At 36.8% G+C, this 13,756-nt stretch overlaps 1 protein-coding gene across 4 annotated transcripts in view; it reads left to right on the forward strand.

Moving 5' to 3' along the window:
- Positions 1-13,756, forward strand: part of LOC133878171 (ADP-ribosylation factor GTPase-activating protein AGD4-like) — a 69,139-nt gene that overhangs the window by 43,949 nt on the left and 11,434 nt on the right. For all 4 annotated transcript variants that reach the window (XM_062316685.1, XM_062316691.1, XM_062316698.1 and 1 more), the window contains 6 exons: positions 1,684-1,896; positions 2,052-2,183; positions 3,280-3,492; positions 5,899-5,985; positions 6,129-6,401; positions 13,089-13,210. In XM_062316685.1, the coding sequence (XP_062172669.1) occupies positions 1,684-1,896; positions 2,052-2,183; positions 3,280-3,492; positions 5,899-5,985; positions 6,129-6,401; positions 13,089-13,210 (1,040 nt within the window). The remainder of the gene's footprint in view (positions 1-1,683; positions 1,897-2,051; positions 2,184-3,279; positions 3,493-5,898; positions 5,986-6,128; positions 6,402-13,088; positions 13,211-13,756) is intronic.

A 13,756-nucleotide genomic window follows, 5' to 3' on the forward strand; every position in this document is an offset into this window, starting at 1 on the left:
TACCTTACACATGTTACACTAGATTGCTGAACTCAGCTTGCATTGAGTTAACCAAAGAATGTTGAATTCAATATGGTGAAATTTGGTCCAAAGAACTGACTAATCCGTACTAATTCAGGGTGCTGTACGTAATTTGCTTTTCAAATCAGTTGATGTATTATGTGTGAGAACACTAAGGGTTAGCCTGTTGGCCAAAAGGTTCTTGTACATATGCTAATTTCTGGTAAGAAATGAGGTACATATAATATGCCATGTTCTTGTATTGATCATATATGGGGGGTCCGACCCCTCTTCGTTAATACGAAAGTAATGGAATTTCAATTAGTTTTCATTTGCCTTAAAGATTTACATGTCAACAGGAAATGATATTGAGACCTGTCATATGGTAGGTCTCTGTCAACTGATTAATTATGCCTGAGGTCATGTCTAACTGGATGACTAGATGATATTATTGAATGCTCTTGTTATAAAACTGTATATGTTTCTATTTTTTTCTTTTTCCACCAGTGCAGAATCATTTCCAACTTTTGTGAAATGAAATTATGGAAAGGAAAGGCCTGCATGTTGTAGGGTTGTAGGCTTTGGTGGGTTGTGGGTATTCTCTTGCGTTTGTAGGTTTTTTCTCGTGTCTGGTTGGGCTCTTTTGTGGGTTGTTTTGGGCTTTCTTTTTTGAGTTCTGGGGTCCTTTTTCCGTTTTCTGTCAGTTGTTGTGGGTTAGCTTTTGGTGTTTCTTGTGTATATTTCCTGTGTACCAAGGAGCGCCTTTACGCTTTTTTAATAAATCTTTTCTTACCTATCAAAAAAAAAAATTATGGAAATTTGATTGTTGAAATTAAATCAATGGTTGTCCGTTGAGTTAGTACATTGTGCAATTCAAATGCTGTTAAACATTTATAATTTGGTAGGCTCTTTTTTTTAGTGAATTTCATGTTAGAAAAAAATAAGTAATAGTGGTTCTATTACTTTTTTAGTAGTGGGGAGGACCCAAACTTGTTACTTTCTAGGTGTTGCACTAGTTTTTCTCCATGTGGCATATATCACTATGAACCACTCAACTGTTTATTTAATATTACTGTTGTTAAAATTCTTACATATTCTGGCTTTCATGGTAATAATGGTGTGAAAAGCAGAAGTTCAAATATTAACATTAAACATCGGTTTACAATGAAATAGACCAAAATCTGCTATGATCTGACATTTCCAAGTGTTCAATAAAGGAGAAGTCGACTTATGCTTTTTGGTGACATTTATCTTATGTAACATTATCATTGTTATGTAACAATTATGATGTTAGGAGTCTTGGTTCTACTCGGGGCAAAAGCAAGAGGGCTCTTTCTGTGAAGTAATGTTGGGGTGCTTTGGGTTTTCTGTTGTGGTTGGCTCTTTGTGGGTTTTTCTCTTGTTTCTCTTGTATTTTTGTCTTTTCTGTTTTTGCGTCCTTTTGTATACTCCCTATATGCTCAGGGGCGCCTACATCTTTTATAAAATTTCTTTGCTTACTTATATATAAAAAAAATATTATAATTTTTATGTCAAATAGTATGTGTGGGTGCATCTTTCCGTTCTTATCAGCTTTGGGTGATTTTCGTTTTATCAAATTCATTTGTTATTCATAATTAACTAGGAGTTGCTTCTGAGATATATATTTTCAAATGATAAATGATCTGCTTCTCCTGAAATTAGGTATTAACATACACACAACATGCTAAAGAAATGGCAAATGTTGAACAAGATAAACTTGCAAAAAGGATTCAGGAATTCAGGACACAAACTGAGCTGGAGAATATACGAGCTTCAAGTAACATGGAGCATTCAGCAGGTACCAATAGCATTCTTGCTGTTGGTATGAGCTCCTACAGAAATGTTGAAGCAATCATGCAATCCACCAACGGGCAGGTGATTAATTGGTTTCTGTAGTTTTCTGTTAAGCTACAGACCATGAATTTGACTTCGGTTACCATCATAACTGTTCAAATTTTTTTAACGTTTTCCGTGTTCATTAACAGGCACTATTGGATAAATTACCTTATTTGTATGTTTTCATTTGTTAGGTCCAGACCATCAAACAAGGATATCTCTTAAAACGGTCTTCAAGTTCAAGAGGAGATTGGAACAGGAGGTTCTTTGTGCTTGACAGCCAAGGGGCTTTATGTTATTACAGTACTAAGGGCACTAAACCTGTGGTATGTAATACTGTTATAAGTGGTACTTGACCGATTTAAATTTAGGTACAGTACTCGAGTAATATCTCTTTACCTTGATTCCAGTCATGAGTCTTACTGAGTTATGGTTTGGCCTGTCTAGTAATTTATAATCATGAAATTATTAGCTATTAGTACTTCGTATATGTAAAAATCAAATCCCACATTTTTATTCATAAAGAAAGAAGATAATGTAAAGTAAAAAGTAAATAACTTACCATGAAAAAGATATAAAATTAGAATACCTGGAATGTTTAGGTGGTCAAGCCGAGTCATTCGTGAAATGTAATAAAAGATTATATGGTTGCCATAGATAACAGAACTCAACCCAATAGATCTTTGATTCCCATTATTTTTTCTCAGTTGCATGAACCCTATTTCTCCATTTAGATTTTTCTGCACTCATTGTGATGCAAATAATATGTCATGGAGGTGGGGAAAATACAACAAGAGGGAAGGCTGTTTCAAAAGCAAAAGAAGCAATTTGGAAGATTCCCAGCTGGAACTTGAAGAATTGAAATGTTGCTTTTAGATTTCATTTTTGAGTAGTTTTCTAGTCAGTGGAATTTTTGTCTTTTCATATCGTTTACAGTGGCTAGTTAGTGGCCTTGATTATGTATGAGTCCTATGTAAGGCATTGATTAGTATTCTTTATTTATTTATTTTTTTGGGATTAGTAATCAGAAATTTTATTGAGAATGAGGAAAGTTCCCATGTTCTCTTCTATGGAGTATTATTCTCTGATCATGAATGTTTCTGAAATTCAATCCTGAGTATGCTGTATGATTATGAATATCATCAGTTTATAACTTGAATTCATACTTGGGCAAAAGTCAAATAGAAAGAGGAACCATACTGCATATCTAATCTTGCAGTAAGGCTCAGACATTTGATGATGTTGTTGATGCTGTTCGTCTGATAATTTCTTTTCAACTATATACATAAATCAGTCATTTCTGACCAAAACGTGGATATATTGACTGCTTCATGAAATATTACTGGAATAGTATTATGGAATTCATTGTGGTAGGTATCCTGCTTTTTCTTTTTCCTGATTCCCCCCTACCCCTGATGGCAGGGCTTTCAATCATACCATAGCTCAGTTGACCATAATAGTGGTGTGTTTGGTAGATTCCGTTCACGGCACAATCGGCCAGCTTCATTTGATAAAGAGATTCTGAGCTCCCGTACTGTTGATCTCTGCACATCAACTATAAAGATGGATGCAGAGGACATGGATCTACGACTCTGCTTCAGAATAATTTCTCCATCAAAAACTTACACATTGCAGGTATTAATTGACTGTTTTTCAATACTTTAATATGATTATTCTGATTGGTTGTTGAGACTTTACTGCATGAATGGCCTAATCTTAACATATTCAAAAACCAACATTTTTTTTTTTCTCTCGTTTTTCACTTTGGTATGTACCATAACACCAACTACTGAACATCAGCCATTACAGTTTATAAGATTTATCTGAATTGTATTTCAACCGTGATTTCCACTGGTTGCTAGCACTTGTATATATAGAGAACCTGATTACACAAGTTTGAGATAGAGAAGGTTTCTATCTAGGAGAGTTTACATAGAAATAGGATTACACTAAAGGATAGGTTTAATTTAAACCTATTCTGATCTAAACAAATATAACCGGTTAGAGTTCTAGTCTAAGTCTAACCGGTTTGTTTACAATTCAAACTTTAGAAGTTATCTCTTATCTTCGGTTGAAGATAAGAGACCTTTAGTGCTCGGACTCTTTGACAAGAGTCCGAGTGCTTTAACACAGTTCTACTTTTATTACATTGGACTCATCCTTTGTTTCCAGCAGGGAATTATAATGTTTCAGTGTATCATTTTAGTGAACCCGCATACAACAAAGCTTCCCAAACTGAATGAAAAAATGGTGAGAAAAATTTGGAAACATGTTGAAATACTAGGAAACATGAAAAAAAATCATAATAATGGTTTAGTTTACAGATAATTAATTGACATGTCATAGCAGTGTATACTCTGGATCACATTGGATAACACTGGTATATAATTTGGGAGAACATTGGCGTCAACCAGAAGATATGTCATCGATTGATGAATTCCAATAGCAACAAAAAGACTTGCATTAAATTGCTGTTATGAGCTGAAAAACTATGCATCAAAGTCATGTGTGGTAATCTAGCTGAATTTATTAGAATTGTAAATTTTCTAAAAAGAATATGTTGGTAGAATCAGTAATAAGTAGTTCACTTAGTTGTTTGAATCCACAGGTTGACATAAAGACATGAATGTATATGAACTTGGCTTGAAATAAATTTGAATCATGTTAATATGACATTGAACAACTGAGAGACAATATGATTAAAAATCAGAAAAATGTAAAAAGAAAAAAAAGAAAAGGAATTGCATTCCTTTCAACTTGTTGTATGATATGCAATAATGTTTGATACAGAATAATGTATCGGGACAAAATGATTGCTCGCCAAAAGACAAAAGGCAAGAGGGAGCTTCTGAATTTGAAGAGCTCTATCAATTATGGCGATGCTAACACTTCCTCCAAGCATGGGAAAGGAAAAGCTCTCATGATGTAGGGAGTTTTAGTTTGGGGGCTTTCGGGGTAGGTTTGGGTGCTTGGTAGGGGTTGTTTTTGTATTTGGGGAGCTTCTTTTGTTTGTTGGGTGATTGTTGGGTGAGTGGGTTGCTTCTTTTGTTTCTTGGGTGTATGTTGGGGGCTTACCTTTGGGTTTTTGGGGCCTCTTTTTGTATTTGGGTTTTCCTTTGTTTTTGTGGGCTAGCTGAGCTGTTCCTATGTATACTTCCTGTGTACTTAGGGCGCTTTACGCTTTTTTAATAAAATCTTCTTACTTATCAAAAAAAAGAATAATGTATCATTTCTTTAAATATTTTTGAATTGAAATTTTCTTTGATTGACCCTCACAGAGTGCCATTTGAACACGTTTATAGTAATGATGTCATTTTGATTGAGCCTTACTAAAGCAGGTCAGGACAAATCCCAACTTGAGATTTCTGAGGTTTTGTTTCAGTTTCATGGAAATAGAGACGTCTTGCATTTTTCAATGGCTACAAAAAATGTATATCCGTTCCATGATTGCTAGGCTTTTTACCTAAATAACCTGCATAATTGTTGAGATCCCACCATTATAGTACATCCATCTGCTGCTAGATAACATGGAAAAAAAAAAAAGTATACACATGGACCACTCATGAACTAGCGGACAAAAGAACCTTTGTGATAATAGCAACTGTTAAGAGGGGTTTTTTTTTTTTTTTTTTTTTTTTTCTGTAGTGTTTTCAGTATTTATTCACTTATTGTATATTCTCTGACCTCTGCGATGCAAATATGGTTGAATTAAGAACCTTAACATTTAGTTTTATTTGAGAGCTGAGTGTGGATATTGGAAACCGATCAGGCAGTTTGGTTGTTGAGGAACATATTGCTGCTTTATCAATTATCTCTGGTGTGAGTAGTTTTTGCATTGTTTTTATGGGGAGCATTGCATTAGCATGATCGAGGTTGAAGATAATTGGCAAAATATTAATATCCTAAGAAGTTGCTCCATGTTTCTTCTCTCTCTCTCTCTCTCTCTCGATTTTGTTTTGTCCCTTTTAATTCAATAGCAATATTGTTGAAGTACTCTGGAGAAAATCGTGTGAAGTTTTTTCCTTAACCTTGTTTGGTCAGGCTGAAAATGAGGCAGATAGGATGGACTGGATAAACAAAATCACAGGAGCTATTGCATCTCTTTTGAATTCTCATTTTCTTCAACAGGTTTCTCCGTCCAAAGCCTAGTGTTTTCTTTTTTTTCTTTCTTCCTTTTTTTTTTTTTTTAAAAAAAAATTTGATGTCATATCAACATGTGCATGCAATGAATTATGGCTTTCACTGACAAGAATTAGTTGTATCTTCTGCAGCCGCACACTGGAACAAAACACATTGAGAATAATAACTCTGCCAGTCGTGCTTCTTCTGATGTCAAATCACTAGGTAGCCGTGAAATCTTAGAAGATGAAATAAAATTTGGCAATGCGGATCGTGTTTCTAGAATTCTCCGAGGAATTCCTGGAAATGATAGTTGTGCAGAGTGCAGCACTCCTGAACCAGATTGGGCATCTCTCAATCTTGGCCTGTTGCTATGCATTGAATGTTCTGGTGTTCATCGGAATCTTGGTGTTCATATCTCGAAGGTACCTTATATTTTGAAATGAAATGATGAGAAGTGATTGCTTTTATTTTTATTATGGAATTTATACTTGCATAAATTCTGCCTCTGCACTAGATTTGGCAACCACAAACTATTTCTTACTCCGCCATGTAACGAAATTTTCTCCCACAGATGTGCAATAACTTGACGTGGACCATCCATCCATAATCGAGCCAGCCCAATCTGCATCTTTATAGGGTTCTATTTTTAAATGATCATGTCGAGAAAACAATAACCCCTTACCTGGTGAGGATTTTAAGTAGTGAAGAATGTGATAAACTGCTTCCATATGAGGCTCTCGCAGAGAATGCATAAATTGACTCACCATAGTAACTGCATATAATGTCTAGACGGGTATGAGATAAACAAATCAACCGTCCAACCAATCGTTGATATATGCCCTTATCCACTAAAGGGCTCTCTCTACCTTCTCTCAGTTTAACATTTACCTCTATTGGATTGTCAGTAGACATCCGAGCATTCATGTTTCCTTAAAAAGATCAAATATGTATTTTTGTTGGGAGATAAATATACCATGCTTTGACCTTGCTACCTCAATGCCAAGAAAATACTTTAGACTCCCCAAGTCCTTTATTTCAAACTCGTTAGCAAGACTTTGTTTTAAGTTTTGTATCTCCCCATCATCATTTCCTGTTAAGACAATATCATCAACATATACAATTAAAGTTGTTACCCTTCCTTGAGAGGAATGCTTAATGAAGAGTGTATGATCAGCCTGACTCTGCTTGTAGCCAACTCTTTGCATAGGTCGGAAAAACCGCTCGAACCATGCTCTTGGAGATTGTTTTAGGCTATACAAAGCCTTCTTTTTGCACACTTTTCCCACTGAGGATGAATCTTCCAATCTAGAGGGAATTTCCATGTATACTTCTTCTTCTAGGTCTCCATGAAGGATGCATTTTTCACATCAAATTGATGTAGAGGCCAATCCAAGTTTGCAGCTATAGACAGTAGAACCCTAATTATGTTTCCTCATAATCAATCCCATAGGTCTGAGTAAAGCTTTTTGCAACAAGTTTGGCTTTGTATCGTTCCATAGAATAGAACCATTGGCCTTATGCTTGATAGTGAACACCCACTTGCAGCCAACAACCTTCTTTTCATTAGGTAATTTAACCAAATCCCAATTCTTATTTTTGTGAAGAGCTCCATCTCTTCTTGCATCGCTGTTCTCCATTTTCGATCACTAAGTGCCTCTTGTAGATTTCTAGGGACAGACACAGAAGACAATTTACAAATGAACGATATGATGAAGAAAGGTTTTGATAAGAAACAAAATCAGAAACTGGATGGTGTGTACATGACCTAACTCCTTTGCGTTGTGCAATGAGCAAACTCGTATCATTGACAACATGTATTACATAATTCATATAAGTAGAAGTAGTATTTCCTGACCCAGGATTAGGTGTTTGGCATGTAGAATCAGGAATAGTCTTATTTTTTTGGCGTCTGGAGTAAACTCTCAACTCTTCCACATGCGGCGCAGATGGCTTATCGGTAGGTTCAGTAGGAGACTCATTAGTAAGTTGTTGCTCCGGCTTCAACATAGGAGTTGGGATAGGTAACAGGGTCAAAATATCATCTTCAATCTTACTCTCCCCCTGAAGATGAGTTTGGGATGAAGAGAAGTATGATTGTGGTTCAAAGAAAGTGACATCCATAGAGACAGCATTTTCTTGATGGGGGGTGATAACATTTGTACCCCTTATGAGTAGGAGAATAGCCCACAAAGACACATTTGAGGGCTCGAGAGTCTAACTTACTCCTAGTAGGACCATGAACATGGACAAAGCAAACACAACAAAAACTTTTGGAGAAACACTTTTTGAAGTAGAGAAAGATGGGGACAACACCTCGAGGGGTGTTTTGAAATCTAATACCCGTGAAAGCATCCTATTGTAGCAATGAGTAAGGCGTCCCCCCAATAAGATTTGGGAAAATGCTTGTCAAGCATAAGGGAATGAGTTACCTCTAAAATTTTCCGTTCAGCAACACCATTTTGCTGCGGAGTATCGACACGTGCTTTGGTGTATAATACCTTGCTCTCGAAAATACGTCTCGAGATTATCAGACATATATTCACCTCCATTGTTAGAACGAACAATTTTAATCTTGGTATGAAACTGAGTCTGAACCATCTTGTGAAACATCTGAAACACCGAAAACACATCACTTTTGTCCTTTAACAAGTAGACTCATGTGGTCTGAGAAAAATCATCAATAAAAGAGACAAACCACCGATAACCAGATAAAGAGACCACTCGTGAAAGGCCCCACACATCATTATGAACGAGAACAAAAGGTGCATCACTTTTATTGATACTAGGAGAAAAAGAAACACGATGGTGTTTTGAAAGTTCACAAATTTCAAATTGAAACTTAGAAACATTATTATGCAAAAATGACGTAGGACACATGCTTTGCAAAATTAAAAAGGAAGGGTGCCCTAAGCGTTGATGCCAAAGCCAGATTCTAGCTGCAGAGTCATCCACCGGAACTGTATGAAAAGCCAGTATGAGCCCACCTTGTGTGTTGGGCTGAGAGTCCAGATAGTACAAGCCATCCTTCAAGCTACCACTGCTAATCATATTGCCCGTGACTAGGTCCTGAAAGAAGCAATAGTAAGAGTAAAAAATTACTGGACAATTCAACTCAATGGTAATACGTGCAATGAATAATAGATTAGCAGTAAGATTAGGGACATGAAGGACAGAGGCCAAGGTCATAGAGTGGGTGACAGAAACAGATCCTTTACTTGACACTGGTGACAGAACCGTCAGCTAATCTAACTTTGTCTCTGACATTTTTAAATCAGACATCCAACCAAATAAATTGTTTCAACACAATTGGTGGGCTAAAAGAAAAAGAAAAAAGATTACAAGTAAAAGAAACTACTAAAATTTAACCATAAAAAAATACTAATTATTTTGCAATCATCTGCCTTTTTTTTTTTTTTTTTTTCCTAAACTGCAGGTCGTTTAGGTCATATCTATAGTTTGCTCTAGTTTTGAACTGCAAGTCGTTTTCATTAGGGCTGAACGACAATGCAGTAACTCCCTTTTGGACGAAATGTCGTTCTCAACTAGTCACGGAACGACTTGTCATTTAGTCATATAGAATAGAACCGTCTTGCCGTCACCAGAGGTCCGGGCTAAAAAAAAAAAGAAAAAAGATTACAAGTAAAAGAGACTACTAAAATTTAACCATAAAAAAATACTAATTATTTTGCAATCATCTGCCTTTTTTTTTTTTTTTCCTAAACTGCAGGTCGTTTAGGTCAAATCTGTTGTTTGCTCTAGTTTTGAACTGCAAGTCATTTTCATTAGGGCTGAACGACAAAGCAGTAACTCCCTTCTGGACGAAATGTCGTTCTCAACCAGTCAGGGAACGACTTGTCATTTAGTCATATAGAATAGAACCGTCTTGCCGTCACCAGAGGTCCATGCGCCGTTGGTCATGTACTTCGGTAGGCCTCAAAAACTTCATATCAAACCAGAAACTGCCGAACAAGCCAAGGAAGACCACCTTTTTCATAATCGATCTGTTTGTGGCAATTTTGGAAGCAATCGAAGAGGACTACCATCGGGGAGTTAAGGTAGCGCGTCCTAAGACCAAAGGTAGGAGAGAAGTTCTGAATCTGGCAAGCTCCATCAACTATGGTGATTCTAGCGCGTCCTCCAGGCGTAGGAAAGGCAAGACGCACATGGTGTACGGTTGGGGTCTTCTGTAGGTTTTGGGTTTGAGGGTTGGTGGGTTTTTGAGGGTTGAGTTTTCTTTCTTGCTGTTGGCTGCTTTGGTTGTTCCTGTGTATACTTCCTGTGTACTTAGGGGTGCCTTACACTTTTTTAATAAAACCTTTATTACTTATCAAAAATTGATCCATCAAACACAATGATTAGTGTTCGTGATGGATTGAGTGTTCACCAAATTGCCACCGTTCCTAGGAGGAACGGCCCAGAGAACACTAGTGCTACCTTTTGTGGATCATGCGACCTAGATGACAGTGAGCCACATCTAGTTGCACAATCACAAAGAAGTAGTCGCACGACGGCGGGTAGAGAAAAAAAAACGAAGAACCCAAAACAAAGGAACCCTAATTCGGCTCTAATACCAAGTAGAAAATAAATAGAGAAGGAAATTCTTATTACTTGCTTGTAATAGTTTCAAATAGAAGAAACCTATAGACTAATATGGAAAGAAATAAAGACAGTATTACAATCAGAATAAATAAAGAAGAATCATAGTATGTCGGTAGTTTCCATCTTCAACAATTATGCTTGCTTTTTACCAGAAATTTAGTGGCATCTGAATGTTGCAAGAAAGTACATATAAAATTGAAATAGGATGCTTGATATGGCTACTAAAAACTCATTTAGTGGCCAACTGAAGTCATATTCTTCCTTCAAAATGTTGAAGACTTCCCCAAGAGTCTCCTGCCAAGAGCCTAATTGCCTGTTGTAAGGAAAGAAACTGAATAAATTGAAATGGAAAAAACTATGAAAGTGGAATGGAGCTTATGATTGAACATAGCTCCTTCCTCATTCATTCATTAAATAGAAAAGCCAAAATACAAGAATTTTTTGTACTGTGACAGCTATAGGAGGACGCCTCACTAGGACACTTGGCCTTCCTCTAAAAGGTTTACATACCACTCTTTATATTGTTGGGAAATTACACACGCGCGTGCGCGCACACACACGTCTATATATATATATATATATATATATATATATATATATATATATATATTATGAGTAATTCAATTTTATTAGAAAGCGCAAAAGGGTGCAACCCAATTACATAGGGAGTATGCAAGATAGAGACCCACTTAGAGGGAGGAGAAAGAATATAACTCCAAAAGTTCCAGAAAACTAGAAAAGCGAGAACTACTTATGGTAGTCATTCACCCATAAAGGGTTTTGAATATGCACTCTTTTAATTCTATCACTGTTCTCACATACTCTTCAATGTATTGGGAGTTGTGTTCTCTCTAGATGCACCACATCACACAAAGGGGTGCCATCCTCCGAGCTTCTAACATGTGGGGACTATCATATTGGCATCTCCAACTCGCCAATAACTCCACCCATTGTGGCATGACCTATTCTATCCTGAAAATACAGAAAACCAAAGCCCAACAAGTCTCTCGCTACTTCCTGATGGAGCAGAAGATGATCAATGGATTCATTGCTCCTTTTACACATGCAACACCAGTCCATTACTAGTCTTTTTATTAAATTATCCAAGGTGAAGATCCTCCTTAACATTGTCCAAACACGCTAAAATGCGCCATGCTTTTCCAAGTGCTCTTCCAAGGGAAGGAATAGCTAGCAAGGGGACTAAGCGCATGATAAAAAGATCTAACCTCCAATATCTTCCTTTTAGAGGGGGACCAACAAATCCAAACCTCGCCTCCTTGCCTTGGCCCAATAGAGTACAAGAGGTCGAAGAATGAGATGACCAACTTCATCTCCCAATCATGCATGACTTTGATGAAGGTAACGTTTCACTGCAAATGTCATTCGGAAATTGCAAATGGTCTGCAATTGAGGCCTCCTTAAAGCGAGCAATACTAAACAACACAGGGAAGGCTTCTTCAAAGTCCTATCTGCAACCCACACATCATGCTGAAACCATCTCTTAGACCAGTCTCCCACCTTCAATCTCACAAATCTAGAGCAATCCCCCCCCCCCTCCTAATTTTTTTCACACCGCCACCCTGTAGGACCCATGCACCGCATCGGAGCACCACCCACACTACACACAAAAGGCAAAGTTGACTTCCATAGTCAACATACACAGAGATCATTGGCAATACTGCAACTACCTCCAAGTCGAACAAATTGCACCGGTATCAACACCGTGCGACTACCTTGAACCATTTAGATTATGAGGGGCTTCATTTCCACAGCCTTGGTGAAGGAAACAATGGCAATGGTGCCGTCATTTAACCAATTTGGTTGTGGTCATGACAACGCTAGTACCTCCAACCTCAAGGTGTGGAAGAGCAAAGATGATCCTTCAAACTTGTTGCAAAAAGAAAAGAAAAAGAAACAGAAAATAAACAGAGAAGAGAAGTGAAAAAAGAAAAGAAAAAGAAAAAAAAGGATTATTTGCTCTAAACGATTATTCTAGTGGAATGCTCTGATACTCTGTAAGGAAATGAAACTGAAGAAATTGAAATGGGAAAAACTATGAAAATGGCATGGAGCTTAAAATTCAACATAGCTCCTGCCTCCTTGTTCATTCATTAAATAGAAAAGCCAAAATACAAGAATATTTTGTAATATTACAGCTATGGGAGGTCACTTAGCCTTCTTCTAGAAGGAGATTTACGTACCACTCCTTATACTCTTAGGAAATTACATATTATTCCACAAACATTTATATCTTCACTCTAACACCTGCTTATATGATTGCTAGAAGCCTTATGAAATTTCATGTGAAGACTACATAGTTTGGGATTAATGATTTAGACATAGTTTGTCTACAAAATTTCGGTTGACTATAAAAGCTTCAGTTTCTCTACAGCGAGCACTTATGCATTAAAGCACAGAGAATAATCACCCGATATCCATAATGTTTGCATGATTTCAATTCCTTCTTGACAGCCCATAATTAAAGGGATACATTGCTCTACCAACTGCAGGTGAGATCTCTTATGTTAGATGTCAAGGTTTGGGAACCTACTGTCTTGGACTTATTCCAGAACTTGGGTAATTCTTTTTGTAACTCTGTGTGGGAGGGATTGCTTCTACTTGAGAACGAAAGGTAAGATTTCCTTGTGCTGTATAAGTTAGTAGCTGTTAACATTTTAGCATGATTTTCTTTGAGTTTTGTTGTAATTGTTGGAATGTGGAATATTTAGCGTAATGAATGAGTAGAGGATATGCAACATGTTATGGGGTAACACTTTCAGTCAAGATGCATAAACTGTGTATAGTTGAGACCCAATCAATGAAGAATGTGGAAATTCAAATGTTTTCCTTCTCTCAATAGCTCGTGATTTTTCACACTGATTTTCTTTTGTTTCCTGGTTTTGATGAAGAAGTTTGAATTTTAAATAAGTAAAGATTTCTCTCCATCGCTAGACCTTTCAAAATGGATTGGACAATGTTTTTTGCCTTCAATTCACGAACTACTAATTTTTCCCTGTAAGTTCAAATGCAATCTTCGAGATGATCCAACTGCCACTACAATTACCACTAGGGTAACCGCTTCCATCCATGCATTGCTAGCTTAGACTCAAACGATTACCATCTTCTTGTAAAGGAATACGTTTTACCTTCAAATGCATGTTGTCTCTCATAGGGTAAA

This window comes from Alnus glutinosa, chromosome 1 (genome assembly GCF_958979055.1).
Source record: "Alnus glutinosa chromosome 1, dhAlnGlut1.1, whole genome shotgun sequence".
Classification (NCBI taxonomy): Eukaryota; Viridiplantae; Streptophyta; class Magnoliopsida; order Fagales; family Betulaceae; genus Alnus; species Alnus glutinosa.